Source organism: Harpia harpyja, chromosome 2, assembly GCF_026419915.1.
Source record: "Harpia harpyja isolate bHarHar1 chromosome 2, bHarHar1 primary haplotype, whole genome shotgun sequence".
Lineage (NCBI taxonomy): Eukaryota > Metazoa > Chordata > Aves > Accipitriformes > Accipitridae > Harpia > Harpia harpyja.
Window position 1 is genome coordinate 31,875,691 of NC_068941.1, and position 27,487 is coordinate 31,903,177.

General features: G+C 40.8%; 1 protein-coding gene across 1 annotated transcript in view; it reads left to right on the forward strand.

Annotated features, from left to right (window-relative positions):
• Window positions 1–10,945: 10,945 nt before the first annotated feature.
• PAPSS1 (3'-phosphoadenosine 5'-phosphosulfate synthase 1) overlaps window positions 10,946–27,487 on the forward strand; it is a 47,023-nt gene continuing 30,481 nt past the window's right edge. The window contains exons 1-5 of the mRNA XM_052774933.1: window positions 10,946–11,193; window positions 18,225–18,339; window positions 21,927–22,162; window positions 23,530–23,668; window positions 25,772–25,890. Coding sequence (XP_052630893.1) covers window positions 11,134–11,193; window positions 18,225–18,339; window positions 21,927–22,162; window positions 23,530–23,668; window positions 25,772–25,890 — 669 coding nt within the window. The 5' untranslated portion in view covers window positions 10,946–11,133. The remainder of the gene's footprint in view (window positions 11,194–18,224; window positions 18,340–21,926; window positions 22,163–23,529; window positions 23,669–25,771; window positions 25,891–27,487) is intronic.

The window sequence follows — 27,487 nt, forward strand, 5'->3', positions numbered from 1 at the left end:
GCCCTTGGGTGTTCTCCACCAAAACACATTTTATAATTCTGTACTAGTAAATGCCACCATGGTAGAATAACTTATTTAATGCATATAACATAATAATATTTAGGGTGTATAAAAGTCTTTGCTTTCAAAGCATTTTCTTCAATTTAAGTAGCTACAGTAAAAAGAATTATTATTCATATGTTACAGAATGGGAAATCGAAACACAGAATGACAAGCCAAAAATTTTTACAGTCAAGTAGTAATTTTGCAGACCTATTTAAAGTACTCATTTTTCAAGGATGGTTAGCATCTACATGGCTTTAGTAGTACTGGGTAGTCCTCTGAAACTTATGTCAAAAGGTCTGATACTGAACAACAAATAATGGAAGTATAATGTATAAATTACTTTTCCCCTTCCAGTATGCATTTCATGATCCTTGTCCTGTTTTCTAACAAGCAGACTGTACTCTTCTGGAAACCTTTAATGTACTTTTCTAGTGGTGATTCTTATGAAGCTACCTTTCCAGGTTTAGTGATTATGTGGCAATTCACCAATCTATCTGTTAGTATCTGTGTGTACAACACTTGTAACACTTTCATACAGAATGTTTTTTCCATCTTTTAAAGTTGTTGTGGGCAACTTTCTATTTATTAATTATCTTGGAACTTGCTAGTTCCATTTAGAAAAAATAGAGCTTGAAATTACGTGCATTTGCCAAAACTGCTAAAGACAACTAAAATAACTTTTCTGAAAATTTCTTTAGAAGAAATAATTCCTAACATCAGTTAGATTCTCAAAATGTGCCATGGTTGCATAGCCAACCAGATAGTCAGGCTGCTACAGTTGTTTCCAACAAGTGGATATGCTTGTGATACAGTCCTCTATTTAGCAGTCCAAAAATCTTTTTAAGATGAGATAGCTATTTTTCCCCAAACGTGTTATTCTTAGGAGATGGATTTGCATTTTGAGAGCAATAAATTACTGAAAAGCACTCTAATGGCTCACTTTCCATTTGCAGCAAATCAAATGACTGAAGAAGAAATTGTATTACAAATATTGCTGAGAACAGGCTTTTCTCATTAAAGAGAATTTGTTTGTATTCTAATGACAAAACCTGTTATTAAGCTAGATGATGTATGTAATGAGTAGCAAATGAAGTGGTAGAATACTTGTAACTGGTGAGAAAGCAATTCAATAGCACAGTGACAGTAGAAATTACTTTGCAAATCTCTATATACAATATATTTACTTTAGTTGCAAACCATTTACTCTTGGAACTTCCTTTTCAACAGTTGTGATTTGGCAAAAACAGTCCCAGGGACATTATGTCCTGGGATTGTTGACAAGTGTGAAAGTCCTCTGTATGTCCTCATCCCTAAGAAAACAAACTGTTAGTTCACGTTCACTTTCTTTCTCAGCTTGTCTCTCCTACTAGGATCATATCTAAGAAGAGCTGGTCCTTCTTTGGCTTTAGGGTAAGAACTGTTACATATCTCTTCATCTTTTGGTTACCTGACAGGAGCTGTAACTGCTCATCCTTCTCCCAGTTTTCTTCTCTAAGCATCTTCCTATCTTCCTGCCTGATAACCTTCTTTTGTTCCATTCCTAATCCTAGAGATCCCACCAGGTTTAGCTTATTTACGGGTTTGCCACAAGATTTTTTTTCCACATAATGTCACATCCAGAGATGTGGAAAAAGAAAGAAAGAAAAAAAAGTAGTTTTCTTCAAATGTTGAACAAAGACCTTGATAGGAATAGAGAAAACACCTTTAAAGTTATTCTGTCTTTAGTTTTGCTTCACTAGAGATCTCTTTGTCTAGAGTTTCTCGGTCTTGCTCCTGATGTTTCAATAGATAATACACCTGTCCTTCCTTGTATCTGCCAAAGACAGGGTGAACTTACATAGTACCTAAATTTGAAATAGACAAAGTTATATGGAAAATAGGCATCTGTCATATAGATGAATATTTTTGAAGTTTGAACACTGGAATCAGGACCAGATTTTTTAAGGGTGTTACTTACCTAAAGACACAGAGAAGCAAGCAGCAAAGTATTCAGGTTTCTAGATATATGTCTAGCTCCCAATAAAATTAACTAGCACTCTTGAAAATGTCAGCAGTCACCTAGGGCTACCTACAGTCACTGTGTATCTATAGAGTACACGGATTGCCAATTGTCTTCACAAATCTAGTACTTAGCTGTCTTGTAAAGTTAACTCTTTATGTTGTTAATGACAAAGAACAAAATAAAACAAATAAGCCCCAAATCAGAAAATGACCACCGAAAGGCTGAATTATTTCTTACTCATTGAATGACCTCTAGTGGTCATCACAGCTTTTACAGCAGTTGAAATGCCAGCGCTCGGAACATTCTAGAGGAGATGTGCATTTTTTTTCAAAATAAGGAGCATGAGGATCAACTTTTTCGAAAATGTGCACTATGCACTTTTGCTCTACCCCGTCTCTGTTAAAATCAGATTTTATTTCACTTTACAAAGTGAGCGCCCTGTGAACTCTGCAGGAGTTTTAAGCCAGAGTTCTAGTATGTGCACTGCCCCTTGCTGTCTCTCTTTGCTAGCCAGTACCTCCCTCAGTCTACCTCTTTTGAACTTTGTCAGAGACAGCCTTCCATCGGCCAACACAGCGTTGCTGTGTATCCTGTTACCCTGTATGACATCTGCTCAACTTCTCATAACATCATTGTATCACCTGGAACTGGCCACCAACCATCATCTCTCACTGCTGGCCAAAATAGACCACTTCATTCTGAACACTGACGGCACATGGAGTGTAGTTTATCTGTCTAAAGAGCAAACTCAGCAGATGTAATACTTGCAACATAATTGCGAAGAGAGCTCTAATCCTCAGTATTGTGGGACATGAAAAGAAATCTGAGTTGAGCATTCAGCAGTATGTCAGAAAACAAATGGTATTATCATTACCCAGGGTTTTTATTAGCATTTCTGCTGATCTTTCTGTGGCTTCTTTAAACAGCTGGGCCAGATTTTTCTGCTGGACATATATATCAGTCCAAATATTAAAGAATTTATTAAAAGCTTTTGCTAAAGACAGAGAATGGGTTCCCAGAAATATCTCCACTATTCCCATCTTTCTCAAACATGGGAGTTATACAGGACTTCCTGCATTTGCGTATTTTGTATGTAGATGAGCATATCTTGTCTGCAACGCAAGCTGCATTACAGGTGAAGTATCCACATGTTAATTTCATTAATCTCAGGTAGCTTTTGACAGTCATATTTTCCACTACACAAAGCTGGTGACAAAAGAAAAATAGCACCTCCAGCAGAAGACCACTGAATAAGGAATTTGTGGTTAAGAGCTGTTAGAGATTGCTTCATGGTCCTACTTCCAGTGTTGAAAAAAAATTGAGAAGAGCTTGAACAAAATGCTTAATCTATTTAAAAGGCATTCTGAAGTTCTTACTTACCAGAATGGTGTCAAAAGAAGAATGATTTATGTGAGAAAAAAGTTTGGAAACAATCCTGACAGAACAGTGATGAACCTTTTCTATGTAGGCAGTATCGTCTACATTGAAGATGATACCATTCTCAAAAAAAAAAAGGCAAAACTGCAGACAGCCTTCATGACTACCTGAGTTAGTTACACTGCTGTGGGTATTTTTCAAGAAAAAAAAATTGAATAGATGCATCTTAACATGACCATGACGTCATCAGAATTTGATCAGAATGTTTGATGTCTGGAAGCTACTAAAAATAATCTCATCTATTCTTGAACATCCTAAAACTTGATTTAGCTCTGTTGTTTTTCACTTGACATCTTGGGACAGATTGGCTGGTGAAACACTATATTAAAAAGTAAATATCAGACATCATCATTTTTTAATATTATGATTAAATAAATATTTTTTCGTTAAAAAGCTGTTTTTTCCCCTGCAAATTTGTATATTTCTTTGGAATATAACCTAAGAAGAAATCTTCTCATCTTTTTCTTAGCCTGGTCAGTAGCCCAGATTGTACTGGAGATTGAAACTGTATGGTACCATGTATGTCTGTTTGGTAATGTTAAATAATGCACATTGGGACTCTTACTATATGTTTGGGATTGATTGGTATTAGATAGTATAACTGGCTATGCAGAAGCTAACTCCATAGAGAATTATTTTCTATGGCATTGTCCCTAAGTGGAATTGAAAGGATTTCCGTGACTTGGTTTGGTCAGCATGTCCATATGTAGAATTTGCTGTGGGCTGTCAGTCCTTCTTCAGTGGTATTATGTGGTTGTAGGCTGCTTTGTCTAAAACTTCATCTGTGCTCAAAGCCTGTTTTTCCCAACCTTCAAATCAGAATCCAACGTGGTTTCTTTAACTAGTCCCTGTGCTGCCTACAAAGATTCTAGTAATTCCTTTTTAACAAGTACCTCCATTTTTATGTAATTTCTCTTTTTGAAATTAAGCACAACAGTAGTGGATGTTTTGGTTTTGTTGCTTCTGCAAGAACATTACAACCAAATTGATTATGGTCATTTTACAGAGTAGCTCTTTGACAGAAGTATTCAGCATCACAATCAACTCAAGTATACTAAATCCTGGTGGTTCTTAACATTTAGTAAGGGCACAGGCATACAGCACATGAGCTCCATACAGAAGGGTTGCAAGAGCACCTGCTGTCATGAGAACAGTTTTTTAACTCAGGTTGGAAACAGGTTAAGAAATAACAATTCATCAGGGATTGTTTATTCATTTGAATTTCACTAAGGGCTCCCACAGAAATTTGCTTTTGAAGTTCAGAAAACACCTGGCTTGGATATCAAAATCAATCCATCATGAAAGGTTTCAGGAAAGTAGAACTGGAACTTACTCCTTATAGCCATGCAGAACTTACACATAACCTTACAAAGAATTCATAGGCTGTTCATTTTCGCCAAATCTTTGTATAAGTTAACATGTATTTGCTTCCTATGTTTAAAGAATGCTCTTCTCATCTCCCTCTTTAATAGTTTGAGGAGGTTAAGATGTTAGAGAGGCAAAATACACGGGCAGCTCTGGATGGACTTATATGTCAAACTTCTGTACACCAAAAATATATTTACATTTTCACTAAAACAGCATTGACAAGAACTGATGAAATATGACCTATGCTTGTGACATTAGCCTCTGTAAAATATGTAAATGTTGGTTATTGCCTGATATACCTCATCTACGCATGTGGCTTTACTATATAGTTAATATTTCACTATATTATATATGCATACATATGTATACATTGTTTTAGAGTGCTAGTGTAATCATAAAAGGTTTTAGGAATTGCTGTTCAGAAATGGTTTTTTTATTACCTCTAAGATTATGTCATCTGCCTGACCACCAGTGTCTATATTTGCAGTTACACTTCAGATTTCACTAGTATGTGGTCCATTCATCAGGGTTTTTGCAGTATTTTGTGGAAGGAATCATGCAGCTCCCTGCCTTCAGTCTGTTTGGGCAGTATTGCGCATACATCTTGATTAATACAACTGCATTTTCTTCTCTTGTGATTTTCCAAACTGTAAATACCATTGCCTAAAACTTCACCTGTGCTTGAAGCCTCGTTTTCTCAAACTTCAAATCAGAATCCAACACAGTTGCTTTAGAAACTAGGTTTCTATGCAGACCATTTAAAAAAATCCACTGTGCCTTGCTCCCTGTCAATGTGTGAGTATTACAGGGGAGACAAATGTACCTGTAAGAAGTCACCTGCATAGTTAAGTGGGCTGCCTGTGTTTTTAGATTTAATTTACAACTCTTGCAAACTACCATCTTCCCACTATTGTCTCTCAGACTGCAGAATGAACGGTACCAATCTATATCAATACAGTTAGAATGAAGTAACAGTAGAATTTTAAAAAGAATGTGATTGCAAATAACATTTAGAATTACCCTTAAGCCACGTAAAACAATGTTGTGCAAAGCACAGTGGACCAAGTGTGCCCTAGACATAACTGAATATTCAACAGGGGGAAGCCCTCAACTCACTGTTCCTCAGCAGTATGCTGGTTCTCTTTCCATTGTGTGAGAGATTAATTAAAATCCAGGCCCTTCCTCTGTCACCATTTGTCATGGTCAGAACGGTTACTTGCAGGGCAGCATGCTGTACAACCTTGTCATTCTGACCTTCAAATTGCCTGAGAGCATTTCTAATTATTTTTCCTGATCTTAGAGAGGTTATCTACCTTGCATAAGGATTTTAAGCTTTTAATCTGAACTTCAAAATATGCTTTAAAACCAACACCTTGGTATCTTTGGAAGGATGTTTTTCTGATATAGCAGGAGTAAACATTCATCCACAAAGAGGGCCTTTTTATTTCCTGTTAAAACTGTCAGAGAACAAGCAATCTACAGCCAGACTGTAGATAGGCTAATATTTTTACAGTAAATACAACTCGTGTTAGTACAGCACCATTTCCACCTTAAGATTAGCACTTAAGTGCTGAAGGAATTCCTTTCTTGAACTAATATAAACGGACTAATATTTATACAGCAAATGTATTGCCTGTTCATATGGCATCATCTCCACCTTAAGATTAGCACTCGAGTGCTAAAGCAGTTCCCTTCTGGAGGTAAGAATCCAAGAACTTCTGGTTCTAAATTCACAGTAAGAGACATTTCCCAGTTGCCCCTACACAACAGGTATGGGGCTCTGGAACTTGAGGACCAGGTCAATGAAGATCAGGGTGTAGATGAAGCCCTATCTAGGGAGGTGCCTAGGCTCAGTCGGGCAGCTCCACGCATTCTCACGTCCTGTGAAAAAAGGACGGTAATTGTCATAGGCGACTCCCTTCTGAGGGGGGCAGAGGGCCCAATATGCAGACCTGACCCATCCCACAGGGAAGTCTGCTGCCTCCCCGGGGCCCGGGTAAAAGATATTACCAGGAATTCCCTCATCTGGTTTGGACCTCTGATTATTACCCATTGCTGGTTGTGCAGGTTGGCAGTGATGAGATTGCAGAGAGAAATCCAAAGGCAATCAAAAGGGACTTCAGGCCTCTGGGACGACTAGTGGAAGGATCAGGAGCACAGGTAGTGTTTTCCTCAATACCTTCAGTGGCAGGGAAATATACTGAAAGGAACAGGAAAACACACCTGGTTAATACGTGGCTCAGAGGCTGGTGCCGTCGGTGGAATTTGGGGTTTTTTGATCATGGGGAGGTTTACACAGCACCAGGCTTGCTAGCGACAGATGGTATCCAGCTATCTCAAGGGGGTAAAAGGACTCTCGCTCATAAGATGGCGGGGCTCATAGAGAGGGCTTTAAACTAGGTTTGAAGGGGGTAAGGGATAAAACTAGGCTCACCAGAGATGAGCCTGGGGGCAGCATGCCAATGTTGGGGGCGGTATCGATAGCCCAGCTCAAGTGCATCTATGCCAATGCATGCAGCATGGGCAATAAACAGGAGGAGCTGGAAGCCATTGTGCAGCAGCATAGATATGACTTAGTCGCCATCATGGAAACATGGTGGGACGACTCCCATGACTGGAGTGCTGCAAGGGATGGCTATAAGCTCTTCAGAAGGGATAGGCAAGGTAGAAGAGGTGGTGGGGTGGCTCTCTCTGTTAGGGAGTGTTTTGACTGTACAGAGCTACATGATTGTGATGACAAGGTGGAGTGCTTATGGGTGAGGATGAGAGGGAAGGCCAATAGGGCAGATATTGTGCTGGGAGTCTGTTATAGACCGCCTGACCAGGTTGAAGAGATGGATGAATTGTTCTACAAGTGGCTGGCAGTAGTCTCAGAATCGTGTGCCCTTGTTCTCGTGGGGGACTTCAACTTTCCAGATGTCTGCTGGAAATACAACACAGCAGAGAGTAAACAATCTAGGAGGTTCCTGGAGTGCGTGGAAGATAACTTCCTGACACAGCTGGTGGGTGAGCCAACCAGGGGAGGAGCCTTGCTAGATCTACTGTTTACGGACAGGGAAGGACTGGTGGGAGGTGTGATGGTTGGAGGCCATCTTGGGCTTAGCGACCGTGAAATGATAGAATTCTCAATTCTTGGTGAGGCAAGGAAGGGGGTTAGCAAAACCACCGCTATGGACTTCCGGAGGGCAAATTTTGGCCTCTTCAAGGCACTGGTTGAGAGAGTCCCTTGGGAGATGGTCCTGAAGGGTAAAGAGGTCCAGGAGGGATGGACATTCTTTAAGAAGGAAATCTTAATGGCTCAGGACCAGGCTATTCCCATGTGCCGCAAGTCGAACCGCTGAGGAAAACAACTGGCCTGGCTGAATGGGGAGCTTTTGCTAGGAGTCAAGAAAAAAAGGAGAGTTTATCATCTCTGGAAGAAAGGGCGGGCAACTTGGGAGGAGTACAGGGATCTTGTTACATCATACAGAGAGGAAATTAGAAAGGCAAAAGCTCAGCTAGAACTAAATCTGGCCACTTTTGTAAGGGACAACAAAAAATGTTTTTAAAATATGTTAACAGTAAAAAGAATCCCAAGGAGAATATCTGTCCTTTAATGGATACAGAAGGGAACGTTGCCACGTTCCACGGGAAAAGGCTGAGGTACTTAATGCCTTCTTGGCCTCAGTCTTTAATAGGGAGACCAGTTATCCTCAGGGTACTCTGCCCCCTGAGCTGGAAGGCGAGGATGAAGAGCAGAATATACCCCCCTTAATCCAGGAGGAAATAGTTAGTGACCTACTACGCCATCTGGACACTCACAAATCTATGGGTCCCAATGGCATTCATCCAAGAGTACTGAGGGAACTGGCGGAGGTGTTTGCCAAGCCACTCTCCATCATCTATCAGCAATCCTGGTCAACAGGGGAGGTCCCAGAGGACTGGAGGCTTGCCAATGTGATTCCCATTTACAAGAAGGGTTGGAGGGAGGATCCGGGGAACTACGGGCCTGTCAGTCTGACCTTGGTACCGGGGAAGATTATGGAACAGTTTGTCTTGAGAGCACTCACATGGCAAGTCCAGGACAAGCAGGGGATCGGGCCCGGTCAGCATGGGTTTACGAAGGCAGGTCCTGCTTGACCAACCTGATCTCCTTCTATGACCAGGTGACCCACCTAGTGGATGAGGGAAAGGCTGTGGATGTTATCTATCTTGACTTCAGCAAGGCCTTTGACACTGTCTCTCATGGGATACTCCTTGAGAAGCTGGCGTCTCATGGCTTGGACAAGTGTACTCTTCGCTGGGTAAAAAACTGGCTGGATGGCCGAGCCCAGAGGGTTGTGGTGAATGGGGTTAAATCCAGTTGGCGGCAGATCACAAGTGGTGTTCCCCAGGGCTCGGTGTTGGGCCCCGTTCTGTTTAATATCTTTATTAATGATTTGGATGAGGAGATTGAGTGCACCCTCAGCAAGTTTGCAGATGACACCAAGTTGGGAGGCAAGGTCAATCTGCTTGAGGGTAGGAAGGCTCTACAGAGAGATCTGAACAGGCTGGATCGATGGGCTGAGGCCAATTGTATGAGGTTCAACAAGGCCAAGTGCCGGGTCCTGCACTTGGGTCACAGCAACCCGATGCAGCGCTACAGGCTTGGGGAAGAGTGGCTGGAAAGCTGCCTGGCAGAGAAAGACCTGGGGGTGCTGGTTGACAGCCAGCTGAATATGAGCCGGCAGTGTGCCCAGGTGGCCAAGAAGGCCCACAGCATCCTGGCCTGTATCAGAAATAGTGTGGCCAGCAGGAGCAGGGACGTGATTTTTCCCCTGTATTCGGCACTGGTGAGGCTGCACCTCGAGTACTGTGTTCAGTTTTGGGCCCCTCACTACAGGAAAGACATTGAGTTGCTCGAGCATGTTCAGAGAAGGGCAACCGAGTTGGTGAGGGGCCTGGAGTACAAGCCTTATGAGGAGCGGCTGAGGGAGCTGGGGCTGTTTAGTCTGCAGAAGAGGAGGCTGAGGGGAGACCTTGCAGCTCTCTACAACTACCTGAAGGGGGGTTGCAGTGAGGTGGGTGCTGGTCTCTTCTGTCAGGTGGCTGGTGATAGGACAAGAGGAAACGGCTTCAAGTTGCGGCAAGGGAGATTTAGGTTGGATGTTAGGAAAAATTTCTTTACTGAGAGGGTTGTCAAACATTGGAATGGGCTGCCCAGGGAAGTGGTTGAGTCACCATCCCTGGAGGTATTCAAAAAGCGAGTAGACGAGGTACTCCAGAACATGGTTTAGTGGGCATGGATGATGGTTGGACTGGATAATCTTGAAGGTCTTTTCCAACCTAAAGGATTCTATGATTTCCTAGAACACAGCACAGGATTCGCTTTGTTTGTTGGGGAAATCCTTGTAAGGTGGGAGATTTAACTGAAACAATCCTCGCCTTCCAAGTCACTCATGACTACATCACCACCGGTGCCCACGCTGCTGCTTCTTAGAGTTTTTGTCACCTCCAAGCCAAAGCTTTGCAGCAAAGCCCTGTCTTTGAGGGCAGGGGAATGAGCGCTCTGCTTCGTCTGCGTCTTTAGCTTGCCCCCGTCACTGAAAAATGAGACAGCCACTTGCCCCCCCCTCCCCAGCTGCTGCTGAGGGGCATAACAACCTCTCCTCCACCTCCGTGTGGTAACCGGAGAGGCGGGGGGAGCTTCTGGGTTACTGGTGCCAGCTGCGGCATCCCGGCGGCAGGAGCAGGCAATCGGCCTCTCCTATTGCTGCAGTCTTCCTCATTTCCATACGCGCAGGGCTGGCTGTGCAACCCAAAGCATCACACGCACGAGCCAGCCGCTCCGTAACACCGCCCCGAAGGTCACGTTACGGGGCAGAGCGGGCGGCAATAGAGCGAGCTGGACCTGCGCCGGCGGGCGAAGCCCCGGGCCGGGCCCCGCCGCCCGCCAGGGGCAGCAGCGGGCGGGCTGGAGCGGCCGCGGCGGAAGCTGCTGCCTCCCGCGGCCACCACCCACCCTGGCGCGCGTCACGGCGCCGCGCACGCGCGTGGCCGGGCTCGTCTCCCCGCGCCCGCCCCCCCTCCCCTCTGTTCTCTGGCTGCTCCCTCCCTCCATCCCTCCCTCCCGCCGGGCCGCGGCTCCTCCCTGCACCGCCTTTGGCCGAGCCGCGGGCGGGGACGCGCACACGGCACAGCTCCCCGGCGGCAGCGGCTTCATCCGCGTCGAGCATCTGTGGGGAAGGCGCGTTCTCCTCCTCCTGCTCCTCCTCCTCCTCCTCCCTTCCTCCTCTCTTCCTTCTCTCGCTGCCTCCGCGGCCATGGAGCTGCCCGAGAGCCAGTGCAAGAAAGTCAAGCTGAGCAACAGGGTGCCGAGCTGGGTGAGCGGGCGGGGAGCGGTGCGCCTGTGGGCAGGTGGGCGTGCGGGAGAGAGGGGCGGGGGAGAGCGGAGAGGGAAGGAAGAAGCGGCCGAGCGCCGTGGTGATGTGGCAGTGGGCGGCTGCGGGCGCCGGGACGGGGAGCTCCCTGCACCGCTCCCTGCCGCCCGCCCGGGGCGCGTGAGGGGGGATGCGGTGCGGGGGGGGGGGCGCGGGCCGGCGGCGGTTGCTGCGCGCGGGGCGCTGCGGGCCGAGACCGTTAACGGAAGGCCGCGTGGGCTGCCTGAGGGGAGCGTCGCCACGGAGCCTGGCGGGGGCGACGCTGGGGGGTGCGCCCGCGCCCCATACCGGTGTGCTGGGGTTCCGTCGCTGCCCTCGGGAAGGCGGGGGCTGCCTGTGGGGAAGGGCGGGAAGGGCAGGAAGCCCCTCCGGAGGGGACCGGGGGCCTGGGGGTTTCGTCCCTGCCTCTTCCGTCGTGAGCCCTCAGCTTCCAGCGTTTTGGAAGAAGGAAGACTTAAGAATGCGATGTACAATGTGGCCATTCATAAACCTGGGTTGGCCAAAGACTGAGGTTCTTTGTATGGCGGGTGTTGTGTGGAAAACTGTCGAGACAGGGCTTAAAAAAATCTAACCAAAGCCTTCATTCTTGTTCATAAAGATGGGGGAAGATCGGTTTACAGTGAAGACCAAAATGCAGCTATTTAGAAGATACACTGCAGGCCTTTGAGAACATTTAATAGTTTTGATGATGCAAGACAAGTGTGTGTGGGGGGGGAAGTATGGCTTCTTTCAAATAATGCTGAGCTGAAGCAGACAAGAGATAAGATGCAGAAAACATTTGATATGGAAGTAACAGTGTAAACCAGTCTTTGAAGTCTTGTCGTGAGTAGTACAGGCCACTACTCTCATTAAAATGACAAATCTATTAAAGAAGACAAGAGCCTCACGGTTGCCTGAAAAATGGGGAAGTTGGTATTGTACTAAAAAGCATTCAGTAGAGCCTGTGCCTGTCCAAGCCTCTTCCACTGTGTGCAAGTTCAAACTTGTTTACATAAGAGAGTATTGGTAAGTTACATTCTTTCAATTTCTATGAGGAAAAGGAAAAATCAGATGTTAGGAAAATAGTGAAATAGGTCATGTCTGGTGGGGGTAACAAAGTGTATTCAAAAGTTACTCCGTATCATTTAATTTGTCAGAAGCAAAGCCAAGATGAGTTTGTCCAAACCAGGGAAATCATGGGTCAAAAAAAAGTTACTGATGTTAACTGTTTGCTGAGTTCAGTTGAGGTTAGCAACACCCTCTATGTTACGTGGCAAGCAGAGGAAGTCTTCTGCTTCTCCCTTTTTCTTCAGAAGACCTCAGCTGAAATGCTTTTTATAACCCAGTAAGCTTCACCAGGAAAAAAAATGCTGCTGATTCACACGCTCCGCAGACAAATGTTCTGGCACTTCTGGCTCTGCGTCTGTTCAGCTGCGAGCAAGGCCAAAGTGACCTATTATACCCTGATGGAATCGGCAGCCCCTAGGAGACCAGGCAGAGCTTTGTCTTCCAAACTTTCTCTGGGCATTCAGCACTATTTGAAATACACCTCTGCCTGTGGAAATCCCCTTGCCAAGCCCACCTCTCAGCACAGCAAACTCCAAGTTACAGAGCATCACACAACAGAGCCACAAATACTGCCCTTACAGTAGCTAGGATGATAGGAAGACTTGTGGAACGCTTTCTTTAGTGTAGTTGAATTCCTAACACAACTGAGGTGTTGCATCATTTTGCAGGTAACTCCTAAAGACAACTTGCTCCAATTCTCCTTTCTGAGAGCATATTCAGCAGAGGCATTTCTGTCTTCGTTTTTGTCCCTTCCCTCTGATGCCAGCCAATGACTCCACTCCCGCACTGGTGAATAAGCTGTCTCTGCTTTTGGTCATACTGTTACTGCAGCAGATGGCAAGTGAAGATATACTCCTTACAGTACAGTTATCACTGAATTGCTTGTATCCACAGTACTGTAGAAGATTCTGGCTGCTTTCTGCTGCTTTGATTTTTTTTGAAACTGTCCTGGTGCTAGAATATCTGGCAAACATGAGTTAGCCTGTGTAAGTGGCAGGAGAGCATGCATTTGGCAGATTGGGTGGTGCTACATGCAGAGGTGTTTAGATGCCTTATTGTATCAGTATCACTGTGGCAAACTGCGTTCTGGAGGGTGGCTGTGAGGATAAAAGTAAGAACTTTTGCTGTAAGTGGGAGAAAATGTAATGCTGTAGGCTATGGCAGAACATGGATTGGTGAATTGTTAGTTTTATAATAACTGTAAAACATCTTAATGTTCAGATATCATTTCTGGGCTTGCCCTTCTTTCCCAAGCACAGTTGTCCAAATCAAAGGACAAATTTTCAAACCACAGTTTGAGAAAGTAGCTATTGGAAGGCATTCCTGGCAGATCTGTTGGTGAACAGGTCCTGAAACCTCATCTAAATATGTGAACAAACAGACTCTCAGGTGAAGTGCCATTGTTTTAGCATCTGTGGTAGTCCAGTTTGTATGTTGGAACTATGTCTGTTCTCCTTGCTTGTGTTTGTATGTAGAAAAAGAAAACAGGCAATGTTCAGTCTGCTTGAGTTGCTGTTTGACTGTTGAGGAGAGCAGTTTGGAGGGAAAAAGAAACCTATCATTTGGTTAATTTATCAGTGCTGAAGAATAAATGTCATAAAAATGTGTTGTTATCAGGGTATCCCCAGCTTATAAGAGGCACATGGTAAGCAAGTTAGCAAATGGCCTAGAAAATATCTGAGATGATTGGGAAATGGAATAGGCATTAAAGATAAGACTACTTTTCAGAGGTGATGCCAGATGTGTTGCTGTTGTTAACTTGGGGAATCAACACTGTTATCTTAGAGCAGAAGAATATGGAATTAGTCACAGCTTCTTGAGTATATATGGTTTAAATAGAAACCGTGCCCGTTCTTTACACAGTTCTTCCCTAATGCATCCAACCTCAAAGCTGTCTCAAGTTGGTGCTGTAGTTTGGGGAGTCTCTGCTTGCCATTGAAAGCTTTACTTCCTACCCCAGAGGTCCTGCTTTGTGAAAAGTTAAAATTTGATGTAAAGTGACTGTAGAAGAACAATGTTTCATTGTTGCTCTGAAGTAATAAAGAATAAATTCAGTTTCTGCCAGTGTAGTGATCTGTCTGTTAACTATGAAACAATTAAGCAATAATCTTTTCTTTCTGCTGTCTTTTGATCTTGGTGTCGCAACTTGGGTTTGCTCTTCTTCATCTGGATGTCTGATCTGAGTTCTTACATGAAAGGTGTTTGGCACTGATAGTCAGACTTGGCTTTGGCAAAAAAAATATTATAGTTGCAACTGGGCAAAACATCAAGAATAAGATAAGAAAAAAATATGGGTCAAGTCTATCTTGGCAAATCTTTACATAGCGAAATTGACAGTATTTCTTTTTGGTCCCCATCTTCTTTCTTTCTTCTGTTCCCATAGTTCTTAGATGTCTGTACTCATTTGCCCTGTCAACACCTGCAAAGCTAAAAGGTCTCCTTTATGCCAAAAAAAGTAAAAAAAAAAAAAAGCTGCAGAGTCATCCTTCCTTGTTCTCTTATCATTACAGCTCTTCAGGGCACATCTGTGAAAGGCTTGTTATGTTAATACTCCAATTTTTTTTATATTCAGTACAAAGATATTAGCCTATTATGGCACTTTAGATTTCATGTGAGAAACAAAGTAGCATAGTGGGGGAGAAGAAAGGAAGGATATGTCAGCCTTCTCAGCTGACATTACCCTTATAATGAAACAGAGTGGACTGAAGCATTAATTCTGTTTAACTTGGTAAGTAAGAGGGAAAATTTTAAAATGCAGTGTTTGTATTAGTGTGGAAGCACTTAACATGTAACAGGGGATGGAAGAAATATTTTTGTGGGCAAGTCGGAGGGAAAATTTCTGATGGTTGTAAAAAAAGCAGATAAATAGGCCTTTGAGTATAATGCCCTTTTTTTCATTAGCCCCTTTACAAAAATCTAGCGTGTCCTTTCAGTAGTGACTATTATAGTGAATGTAATTAGGCTAAGAAATTTAAAATAGCTTTTTTAAAGAATACTTGCTCATCACATCGAGTTTTTGTTACTCATTTTCTTATGTTTCATTTCTTTTAACACTGATAATATGGATCTCCAAGGTGAGTGATGCTTCGATGTAGTGTAAAAGGAAATTACCTTTCTTTCTGCTGTCATTTTTGATGGCCATTTAATTTCATCAACTGATACACATCAAATTTTATGTACAGGAATTTGAAGACTGGCTAAATAATTTAAGAGCACAGCCAATGTAAGCCACTGGTTTCTGCTCCTGAGTATTTTTCTGTGCCACATCAATATTTATAGTAAGTGTACATAGCAGGGATAGTATTTAAAAACTTATGTTGTTGAGGATCGGATGTTCAGATTTTGTTGCTCAGTGGTGGTAGTGAATCATCTAGTAGCAAAGTGGAAATGATTAGGAAATATTACTAGGTTTTTCTGCAGCAAGAGAGAATGACTTGCTAAATTATTAACTCTTTAGAACACCTCTATAAAAAGCTGTTTTCTATTGGAAGATAAGATATTGCTACAGCTTTGCCCAGGAGTAGTGCTGGGCTGTCTTGTTTGTGCGCATGCGCATGTGAACTGCTGGGCATGGGTGTGTTTGTGAATGCATGCAAACTGGTTGGACACTTTAACCTTTAGTCTTAGATGCCTGCTTCTGAAGTACAGATGGATTATTGTCCCACTGCTGAGCTTGCTGGCTGCTCTGTTGCTCTTGTGTGCCTTGTACTCTAGCAATTTCTTCGCTGTCTCGTTGCTGTGATTTGTCATCTCTACTAATTTGTTACTTGATACTTCTTTGGTTTTTCTTTTTTAAAGTTGTGTCTTTTTCATCATTTTAAGAATCCCTCTTGCCTGCTTCCTCAGGGTTTCATGTGTTTTTTAAGCCTAGTGCAATACCCTAATCAGTTCCATTGCTGCTTTGCTAGTTCTGGAAAACAAAGAAAACTGATGTAACTTACTGAATGCAGACTGGAAGAAGTCTCCTTGGATGAGACATTTGACCTCCAAAGTATTTGAGTTTGGTAATAGATTCATTGCCAGGAGTCAAAAGCAAAGCATGTGTGACTTTATGCTTTAATGTAAAAGAGCGTACTGAGACAGTGGCATGGTAGCTGTGCTTTGAGTTTGTCTTCTGTTTATCCATTGCCTGGTACAGCACAGTACAACTGGAATTAATGTGAAATAATGTTGCTGTTAATGTATTAGTTTGAATTGCTGTGTACGTTCATATGCACAGCATATCTTTCTTTTAATTGAAGGCTGAGTACTTTAATTCTTTTTGTTGTTTTTAATTCCACAATTTATGCATTTGCTCACTGAGATCTCCAATTTTGTGTAGTGCATAGTTGTTTCTACTATAAGAAGAAAGTTTTTTGTTTGTTTTTTTTTTTTACTCTGACTTCTGGTTTTAGTTAGCTGTATTGCACTGAGTGTGCAAAACAGCTTTGTTTTAGGAGATAAATTATTTGAAGATAACACAATCAGCAAGTATAACTTCATTTTGTATGGTTATAACCTATTTGCAGGTGGTGGTTTCTTATGGGTTGGTATTCCATCTTCATCTAATTTTAGATGCTGAACTGTCACCACTGAATTATGGAGTTGTATTTAAAAACTTGAACATCTGTTCCTACCTTGAGTTTCTGTTTGTATTAACTATGAGCCCAGCTGTGTATAGAAGTGGGGACATACAATCACACAAATTCATAACTTCCAATTAAGTTATAGGTAAACTTTTGAAGTGTTTTTCTACAGAAGAATGATGTAGCAGCAGTTCTTGAAGCCACAAGTAGATACCATTTTTCTGTTAACCCTACAGTGTGTCTCTCTAAAACTATGAATAGCTCTCTGCTAGGACTCTGTAGATGGATATCCTCCCTTCTTTCTTTTTTATTAAATGTCTTAAGTGCTTTCCTTTCCAGCTAGCACTGATACAACAACGAAAGAGAAGATAGTGCAAATATCTTGCAATGTGTTTGTAAGCAAGAGAAGTCAAAGCAGCATTACATATACCACTGATACCTCCCTCCCCTGGCTTTTTTTTTTAAGCCTTCTCTTCTGTTTGATTGTTCATGCTCTGTCTGGTTATCTAAGGTCTTGATCTTTTATGAACAAAGTTCATGTAACTATGATACCATTAAAGCTAAAGGGAATGCTGAAGTTGATCTTCCTGTGGGTTCCCTCGCCTTAGATTGTGAAATGTGTTTGACAGCAGTGTCATCTTACTTAAGATATTCATATAGCAGCTTATTATTATGAATAAATAGTTTTAAGAAAGTCTGTAACCAGCTTTGTTAAATTTAAAAATATATTACAAAAATCCCATCTTTTAAAGTAAATTCTTTAATAAGTCACTTAGAAATACTACTTTCTTTAAACTCTCAGAATATATAACTAATAATATATATATAAATACATATCTCAATTCTGGAGACTGAAGATAACATAGGTAAAGGCAGAGTGGTCTGGGGGTGTGTCTGCTGAACTGAAAGTTGGAACAGACATGCATAGTTTGCAATGAAAAGGCCTCTTAAGAGTTAAAAATGAGCCAATGTTTGGCTGGTTTATGACAGCAACTTTAGCTCGGAGAGAGCAAGAATCCATTTGATCATCTTGGATTTAAATGAATAGAAGTCAAGTCTAGCAGCTCTAGCTGTTCGTGTGTTTTTATAGTTGATTTTTCTCAAGTTGTATTTGAAAGTAGTAGTTGACTAACCTGGCAATACCAAGTTTCACAGAAGGAGCAGAATGCATGTGGTTTGCTGTGGGTGGCTTTTCTGATTTTCTTTATGTCCTTTGACAGCTGCAGCTGATGGATTGAGCATTGTTTTTGCTTCCATTGGTCTGTCTCCAAGCCTTTCTTTGTGCCTGTGAATAATTTTTAGTATGCTTTGCCAGCTTACCCTTTCAGAAGTTAAAGACCTAATCAACTACTTCTTTTACAGGGAATGCAGAGGGCAACCAATGTTACTTACCAAGCTCATCATGTCAGCAGGAATAAGAGAGGCCAAGTGGTAGGAACAAGAAGTGGTTTTCGTGGATGCACAGTCTGGTTAACAGGTACAGTCGTGGATTTCTGAGGATCCTTTTCGTTTAGTTACTCTTCTGAAAAGCTACTTAGCTATAGCTCCTTTTTTTTTCATGCAAAGTTGAATGTTTGTGGAACCTAAGACCTTGCTGCAATTTTCTTACTATTTTTGGGTAGACCAGCAAAAAATCGCTCTTGGACAGACAGTAACTTGAGAATATATCTTGTTCAGTGCTCTAGGAGCATTGTTTATTTGGCGCTGTCTGCTGCTTAATTCTGATTGAGTTTTGGAGTGTGTGTGGGGGTGTGTGTGTGTTTTAACCAGTTCTGGCTCTTTTTACTGTCCATTTTGCCTATTGACAAATGAAACCTAACTTTTTGGTTTTTTAGCACCTGGGTTTCTGAATGTTTTCTGTAAAGGTCTCTTCTCTTTGGAATGTTCTTGTCTCCTTGGGTTGAAATAACATTTCAATGTGAACTTATGCCTTTGGACAGCAATTGCATTTTGAGGCAATGCATACAGGGAGTTATTTTTTAAATGAGCACCATGTTTTTTTCACTGAATTGTTTTGATTGTAAAAAGAGGGGGTAAGTAAATTCTGGAAGACAGCCTTTGTTCATAACTGTGAGGGGATTTTTTTTTTGTTCTGTCTTTCAAAGTTTCTGGAACTTTTAACCTATTTCCTTCGGAGTTTTTTTCCAGTTAAAACTGAAAATAAAAAATAAATACAACAAAATGTGTTATTTAACTAGTTTGTAAGCCGTTTAGAGCACTGCTGTATTGGGATACAAAAGATCTTCAGAGTATTAGAGAAACTTGCTATACTAAGTAAAATTTGTTTCCACTAGTGTTAATGAACATGTGTGAAAGGTAAAGCAGTAGTTGATAACAAATTACTGAGAGCCATTCGAAACGGATTTGATACAGTAGCTTGCTGTCATGTATTTCTTTGGTAAAAGAATGGAGCCCTTTCTCTCCCTGTTCCCGTCACATAGCTCCAGCCTGTCTCTCAATGCTTGAATGATCTGGTAGGCTGCCTTTCTGTTTCTCCTGGTAATTCATTAATATCCTTTTGAAAAAGGTCATGATAAAAATGTTTTCTCAGTTATCTACACGGCAACATTTTCCAGTTGTCATTCTTTTTAAACAAATATAATCTTAATGCCCCATTTCCTTTTTTTCAGGAGGAGGAAGGGTGGTAGTAGAATACAGAAAAGTAGGAAGGCTGTAAGGTGTTAAGAAGAGTGTGTTGGGGAAGCTAGGTTATTGAAGATGTTTGAGCACTAATGTTGGGGAGTGAAATGGGCTGTAGGTTTTGAAGTAAGCAATACTACCCATTCTAGAACTGTGCAAATGTGAGTCTTCAAAACTGCTAGGTTTTAGAGTAAAAGCTGAAATGGTGGTATACTCCCTTCAATATTATCTCACTTCATCAGTACTCATGGGGTTGGAGTGTATGGAAAGTTATTTCAGAGATCACTTTTCATTTTTAAGCTAAGATTTATTTGAGAGCTAAATTGTAATGAATGTCTTGTTATGTTGAGTCAGAGTGTCCTAGTAAAAAAACCCTGAGGAATCTATCAAAAATATGGAAAATCATTACTTTAATGTGTAAAATAATATGCAATTTTGAGAGTGTAAGTTATTTTAAAGACTTGTCAGCTCAAAAGCTGTTTTTAAAATTCATTATTATATAACCTTAACTTTTGCATTTTGTTGCACGTTGGAGACCAAGTGATGTGTGAAAAGCCAGAGCGTTTGAGCCAATAGCAAGGTAGATGTGGGGACAAAAATTGCAAGTCAAAGACTGCATCAATGAGAAGTAAATGATGAAGTTGCTGAAATTTTTAATTTGGACTGCCATGCTTATTTTCTAGGATGGGGGTGTACTTACTTGCTGCCAAAAGAAGACTGTTCTGTTTCCAGCCTTGCTCTCCTTCTCTTGCCTTGCACAAGCTGTAGTGCTTTCCTAGCCCAACCTTGAGCTGATTCAACTTGCTAAATCAACAGTGAACTTAACACAGCCTCCACACACACACAAAAAAAAAATAGAAAGGAAAAAAAAAAAAAAAGAAACTGAGTTGGCTAACTGGCACCAGAGGTGATAGAATAATACAGGTAGGATGGTGTGAGTGGAGAGAGGGGAGGGCAAGAGAGCAGAACTTCCTCTTTTGGAAGCTGGTTCTGGACTAAGTCAAAACATTCAGCTTCATCATGTATGGCTGTTACTCTTTTCAAAGTAGACAGGTAAGCATTGACACAAGAAACTTGAGTTGTCCAAGAAAATGTAGATAACTTTTAATGATGATGATAGGACATTATTCACAAGTCTGCAATTTTTGGAGAGTTTTGAGTATAAGCCAAACCATACTGAAATCTGTGAGATGTATGCAGGGGCTTTTGTTGAGAGAGATGTGTTGGCTTAAGTTCTCATGTAGGACTTGACCTGGGATATATGTATTCTTATGTTTTCAGTAGACTGCTCTGCATCTTCTGGATATTAAATTGAGTGAAGGAGGAACCAATGCAATGACTCCTCCTCTTTAAATTACCCTAAACTATTGCAGCTATCCAGGTTTCCTTTGCACTTTGTGTTTTCTTAGAACATGCTTGTTAGCATGATTGTCATCCTTTGCTGTAAAGGTCTTAGAAGTAATTCCAAACTGCCGTTTTGTGTGATTTTTTTTTTTTTCTTCTTTCTCTGAAAGCTAGAATAAATCTTAACCACCACTAATAAAGATGAAAACACTTTTCTTCACCCACTAGTGCTATTTTTTTTTTTTTTAAACTACCATTATCCCCCCCCCCCTTTTTTTTTTTTTTTCTTACTTAAAGGATCAATGTCATCTTATGGAGATTTGAGTTTGTGTCCCATTTAGGAATTGCTCTGTATAAGCTGAAGCATGTGCTCCAGATAAACTCCTGAAATCTAGTCTGGAAAATTATTTAAATAAATTTACAACTTAAAGTGAACAGTAGACTTTTTGGTGCCAGCGAGACTTCTCAATTGTTTAAAGGTTTGTTGCCAAAGATTCTGAACTAGAGCAAAGTTTAATATTAAAATGGTCTTTGCTTGTTGCTAACAGACTCTGGTTAGTGGAGCATGACTGCTGTGTGTGAGTCTTGAGTGAGTGAGTTTTGTTGTGTCTGTGGTGTCTAATTCAGTGCTGTTATTTTGCAAGGACTAAGAACAGAGTGTGGTTTGGTCTGATCCCATTTCTTTTGTTGACTGGAATTCACTTCAGTGTGAGATCTTCCTCTTCCGATGTAAACGTAACATCTTAACTCTGTGTTGGGTTTTTGAATCTAGTTTGCTCAGGTAGTAACAGCTGCCAGCAGCAGCACTGGGGAATGTGCACGACCTCTATAAGCAGCAGCAGCTCTCAAGGCCAAACTGTTTTATCTGCTTCTAATTGCACACTTAACTTTGTGCCTTACTCTCCCTATACCCATTGTCTGGCACTTGGCTTATATTGCAGGTAAGCATCTCCAAAAGGCATTGCTGCTGATGCCTGTCCCTTTGGGTTTTTCATACTAGCAGTGGTACATGTACTACAATTTGCCCTAACTTGTTTCTATGCTTATAATATATATTCATATTATTATTGAATATTCTAGGTCTATCTGGTGCTGGGAAGACTACAGTGAGCATGGCACTGGAGGAGTATTTAGTATGCCATGGCATTCCATGCTACACGTTGGATGGTGACAATATTCGCCAAGGCCTTAATAAGAATTTGGGTTTCACGCCAGAAGATAGAGAAGAAAATGTCCGTCGTATTGCTGAGGTTGCTAAATTGTTTGCAGATGCTGGTTTGGTGTGCATTACTAGTTTCATCTCTCCTTATACTCAGGTAAATGTGAAAACCCTCTAGGTAAAGTGTAGGGAAAATAAAAAATGCACAATGTCACTCAGAATTTTAGTTATAGGATTCCTTTGTTGAACTTAGCCAGGATCAAATGCTTGCTTGATTTTTTTTTTTTTATGTAATTTCCTTTCTAGAGGTGATTACTCAAATTTCAGAAACACTAATCTCAATAAAAATTTAAAAAGTTTATGTTAGTCCCATAACTGCCCTTCAGTCTACTAGGCAGATTTATTAATCTAATATTAGGAGCAAACCCAAATGGTACTCCAAGAAAGAGTCTTAAAATGACAATATCTTGTTTGATCCATGTAGATTCCAGTACTTTATAAACATGAAGACTAGGTATACCCTTAACATGAAGACTCAGTTAAACTGTTTTTAAAACCAGCTTTTCCTTCAGTTAATGAATAGCTTGAGCTGTATTTTACCAAGTGGCTTAAGGGAAAAATGTTTAATTGCCCATAGTTCTTTTTACTTTATTTCATGTTGTGTATACAACGTGACATTAGATAATACTGAAAATTAACCTAAATCCATGTTCACATTGTTTTGTGAAGACTTTTTTTTGTCTGTGTATGAGAATATGGATGGGAGAGACAAAAAGGATGTGTGAACATCAAGCATCTTGAAGAATGACCCAGGGGCTGTAGCTCAGATGTTTCACAGCATGAGAAGGTGTTATTTCTTCAGTTATAGTGGTACAAACAGTTCTTCTGATAATAATTCAGGGAACTCAAGATCCTGCAGTAAACCAGAAATCTTTACATATGAGGAAAAATAACCATATTTAGTAAGAGATGGTTTTAGTGGATTTTTTGAAAGCTTTTTGTTCTCTAAATGAAATTCACCAATTGTTTCAATGCTTGGCAAGCTATACAAATATTATTTTATTTGGAGTATACAAGTCTTGTGAGATTAATGAATCTAGGGAAATCTGGTGCTCTGGAGAGAAGAGTGGTCATATCAGGAGCAGCAGGTATAACAACTCCTCTGACTTTAGTGAGCTAGGTGGATGTAACTGCTGGGGATGTAACTCCTAAGTTAGGGGCAGGTATAGAAAATTCTGCGCTCTATGCCTGGGTTTGGTTTTTTGTTTTTTGTTTTTTTTTTTTTATAAATCGGGTTAATGTAAAAGGTCTCAGATCTTCATGTCAGCTTTTACCATGTGATGAACTGCAGCCAAACTGATGTAGCTTGCAGGGCATCAGTTGATCAAATCATGTTTCTTTTTCCAAAATTTGAAAATTCATTTACATTCTGCTATCAGCTTCTTTAAAATGAACTTCTAAAGCAGAAAGACAATAAGAATATGTGGGTGCAATCTTTTGGGGTTTCTTTCTGTTTTCTTTCAGGATCGTAATAATGCCAGACGAATTCATGAAGGGGCAAGTTTGCCTTTTTTTGAAGTATTTGTGGATGCTCCATTGCATGTCTGTGAGCAGAGAGATGTTAAAGGACTCTATAAGAAAGCCAGGGCTGGAGAAATTAAAGGTGAATCTAGATGTAGTCACATCCTTTCTACATAAGTGAAACATTGCTGTAATTTGACTCCACATAAGTGGATGTGCTCAAGTCTGTGAGTGTACCACCCTTAAAAGCAGCATGGACTGGGGACAGGACTGAGCAGAAAATTGGGATTGACTTCTAGCTCATGCAACTGACTAGTTAAATGCATAGGACAATAAAAGGGCAAAAGTGGCTATCCTCACATTGAAAAACCATGAGCAGATTACATGGTTTCTATTGCAAGCTCTTATGATTGAGGATTAGTCTATCTCCTTTGTGTGTCCATTGACTAGTTAAAAAAGAGCCTGATTCTCTCTAAAGTCTACGAAGAATTGCATTAATAAGAGTTACTAACTTCTTTCAAAAAGTAAAGCATGATCACTATCTTTTTGTAAAGACCATTAAGAACACTTCTGAAGAGACTAACTTTTATTTTGAAATTAGGGTTCTATGCTACTGCCCGTGAAAATGATTTCCTATCCCCAGCCTCAGATGAAGATTTAAGTACAGCCTGCAATAAAAAAAAAGCTTAAGTAGGTGATTACTCATTGCAATTATTGTTTCAAGTGCTGCTTTGCTCTGTGTTGTATTATAGTTTGCAGAGGTTAACGATAACACTTTTTACCTGTATTAAGAAGCAAAGCATTTTTTAAAGTAATCACTTTCAGGGGCTGAGTTTGCAGGTGCTGTAATGATGAACTCACCATTAATCAAAAGTGATATAAAATTCAAGAAATCTAAGACATTCCACATGAGTGGTTGCTTGATACTTCTAGTACTGCCAAATATATAACGTGAAGACCAGGAATAAAAAAGGCTGAACTAAGGTTTGCTCAGAATCAAAGCAAGATGGCTTGAGATGGCACAATACAAAGACATAGTTCTGTACAGAATCCTTATTTGTGCTGTAGAACTTCCTTAATATTTTTTTAATTTTACAAGCCCCATATGTTATTGTGTTACTTTAGAAGTGGTAGTGAGGTAGACAGTGCCTGAGTAAGCTACAAGTGGGTCTAGCAGTAGCTGTATCTTATGATCTATCCAATATATGAAAGATGAAAATTAAATGAACTTGCCTATTCATAAGGAATGTCAGCACCTGTTATCTTCTTTTTCCCTGGCAATAGTAATGGGACACTTTCTTTGCTCCCTATTCCCACTCCTCCAGTAATCAGATACTTATAAAGTATACAGGTTTTGGAACAGATATCGGCCTTTCATTATCACATGGGGTACTGCAGCAATTGATCTTTTTCTCAGATGGGGAATTAAGCTACTAATTTTGAAAGTATTTCAATCTGAAGTGAAAAACTCGAGTTTTGATGTTTTCATTTGCAATTGTAGAGAATGCAGATTTTCAGTTGCTGTAACCCAGCTGATATTTCTCTGCAGACCTGACTTGTAGTGCTTACATGCTTTGTCTTTGGGCTTGATTTTTCCTTCTTGTTTATGCATTGTTAGTCAGAATCTCCTCTGTTTCAAAGCAGATTGCTAGCTAAGTAGGCCAGAACAAGTGTTAGTGGTAGCTTGCACGGTCTGTGACAAAAGTTATTATAACTGTAATACACACACACATATCTACCTTAAATTAACAGCTATCTTAAGAAGGGTATATTAGCTAAACTAATGTAATAGGTGTTGGAATTCCTTACTCTTCAGAGTACTGCTTGGTGGCTTGAGTGTAAATTTACTTATATATTGGTTGTTCAACATCAGGCTTTGTGTTAAAAAAAAAAAAAAGCAACAATCACAGCTAACAGTGAAGGACAGCTGATGGATGACTAACTCTGGGTTGATGTGCACAGTCTTCTGCCAGTGCTCCTTTGTTTATTCACAGTATAAATCAAATAACTTCACCAACAAAAATGTGCTATGTATGTGCTGCATGCAGTCACGTAGTAGGATTAGCAGATGGTCTTATAAAGAAAAAAAATGTTGATTTCCCTAAGAAATTCTGTATTAAGGAAGCTAAAACTGTGTTCTTGCCTGTTGTGTTGGTTTATGTCTAGAAAACTGTCTGTGAACAATGTTAAAATGGAGTCATCTTTTGGAAAAAGTCACTTACGATTTTTGTCTTATGTTCTGTAGGTTTTACTGGGATTGACTCCGAGTATGAAAAACCGGAAGCCCCAGAGCTTGTGCTGAAAACTGATTCCTGTGATGTGAATGATTGTATACAGCAAGTTGTGGAACTTCTTCAAGAAAGGGTAAGCAGAAATACAGACATATTTTAGTAACTTTTTTCAAAGAATTTGTGCCTGCAATCTGAATGTATGTGCTGGGAAAAGCAAAGACAGTTTTTAAGAGTTAAAGGCTTATACATCTTTAAATTCTAGCTTTTAAACTTGTCCTATTGCATGTTTCTGTTTTAAACATTGCAACAACATTGATCTCTAAGTGAAATAAGATTTGGACAAGTGGAAAATTAATTTATATTATCATAACTGATAACTGGAAGGGAGAGAAGGCTGTCTCTGTTACAGAACCAATGATGAATGCTGACTTTAAAATTGGTTGCTACCATTTGTAGGAGTCTGAAATTTTTTACTTTGTCTCTATAACGTACAAATTAATATATACTGCAGATGTGAAGAGATAGGGAGGCACTTACACGGTAATTTGAGATGGCTTAAATAGGGGCTGCTGTGGTTGTGTCTGGTTTCCCTTGTTTCCACTGTTTTTCTTGCGCTAGTAAAAGTGGTCCTGCACTTGTGTAATGACCAGTTCAGGAAGCTGATCTTCTTGACATGGCTGAGTTGAGTAATGGTTCATAGCTTCTGAAAGGTAGGTCTCTTTCGTTGTTCATGCCTGCAATCTATACCATCCCTTTTGAAGACTCTGGGCTTCCTCCTGTTGTCTGATAAGTGGATTCAGCTCATTACCCAACCTAAAATAAAACCAAACAAAAAAACCCCACAAAGAAACAAACAAAAAAACCCCAACAAACCACCCACAGAAAACAAAACAAACTTACAAAAAACCCCAAGCCAAAAACTTACTAAAAGTGAAGGCAGCCATGAGATGGCTTTATTCTCTTAAAAACCATACCCCCAGAATTTGCTAATCTTCCTGTAGAAGAAATGTGTCTCCTTACATTCTTATCTATAGTCAGTGGGTAGTGGGATGACATTTCAGACAATTATTTTAATTTAGATACTCTAGCAGACAATTATTCATGGTTTTTTTGTGAGGTGGATGTTCTGGAAATTTAGGGTGTAGGCAGTAGCTTGAGTAAAGCTCCACCAAGTGTTGAAGTTGGTACAAGCAAGAGACCTCATCACGTAGCCAGCATGGAGTTAATTTTCATTCTCCGTGTCAGTACAGGTCTGGAGAGATTTAGTCTCTTGTATCTAAATTTTCAAGAAAATTGTTAATAGATCACTGCTTTCTCAGGAGATAAGACAGAAAACCACAGCAGAATTCTAGATTTTTACCCTAATGCTCATCTGAATATTTTTTTGGAAGAAAAAAGGAGGGAGCTGTGTAGGAGTCCTACCTATGGGAGGTGGCAGTTCCTGACAGTGGGAGGCCCTGCGCCTCCTGCTCAGAAGAACAATTCAGTATGTTTCATAATTGTAGAAACCAATGTCACGTGTGCCAAGATAGTGATCCCCAAAGTCTTGCATTGGTACGCTTGGTACACAGTGCTGAATAATGGCTCCTGGCCCAGTCAGCTTTGCTCAAGGCACATTTTAGCACTTTTTTTCCTTTCTTTGTAGACAACAGTATCATGAATGCCAAGATATCTTAGTGGTTGCTTACTTTAATGAGAGACAACGAAACCAAGGCATGGCTGAACAGGCA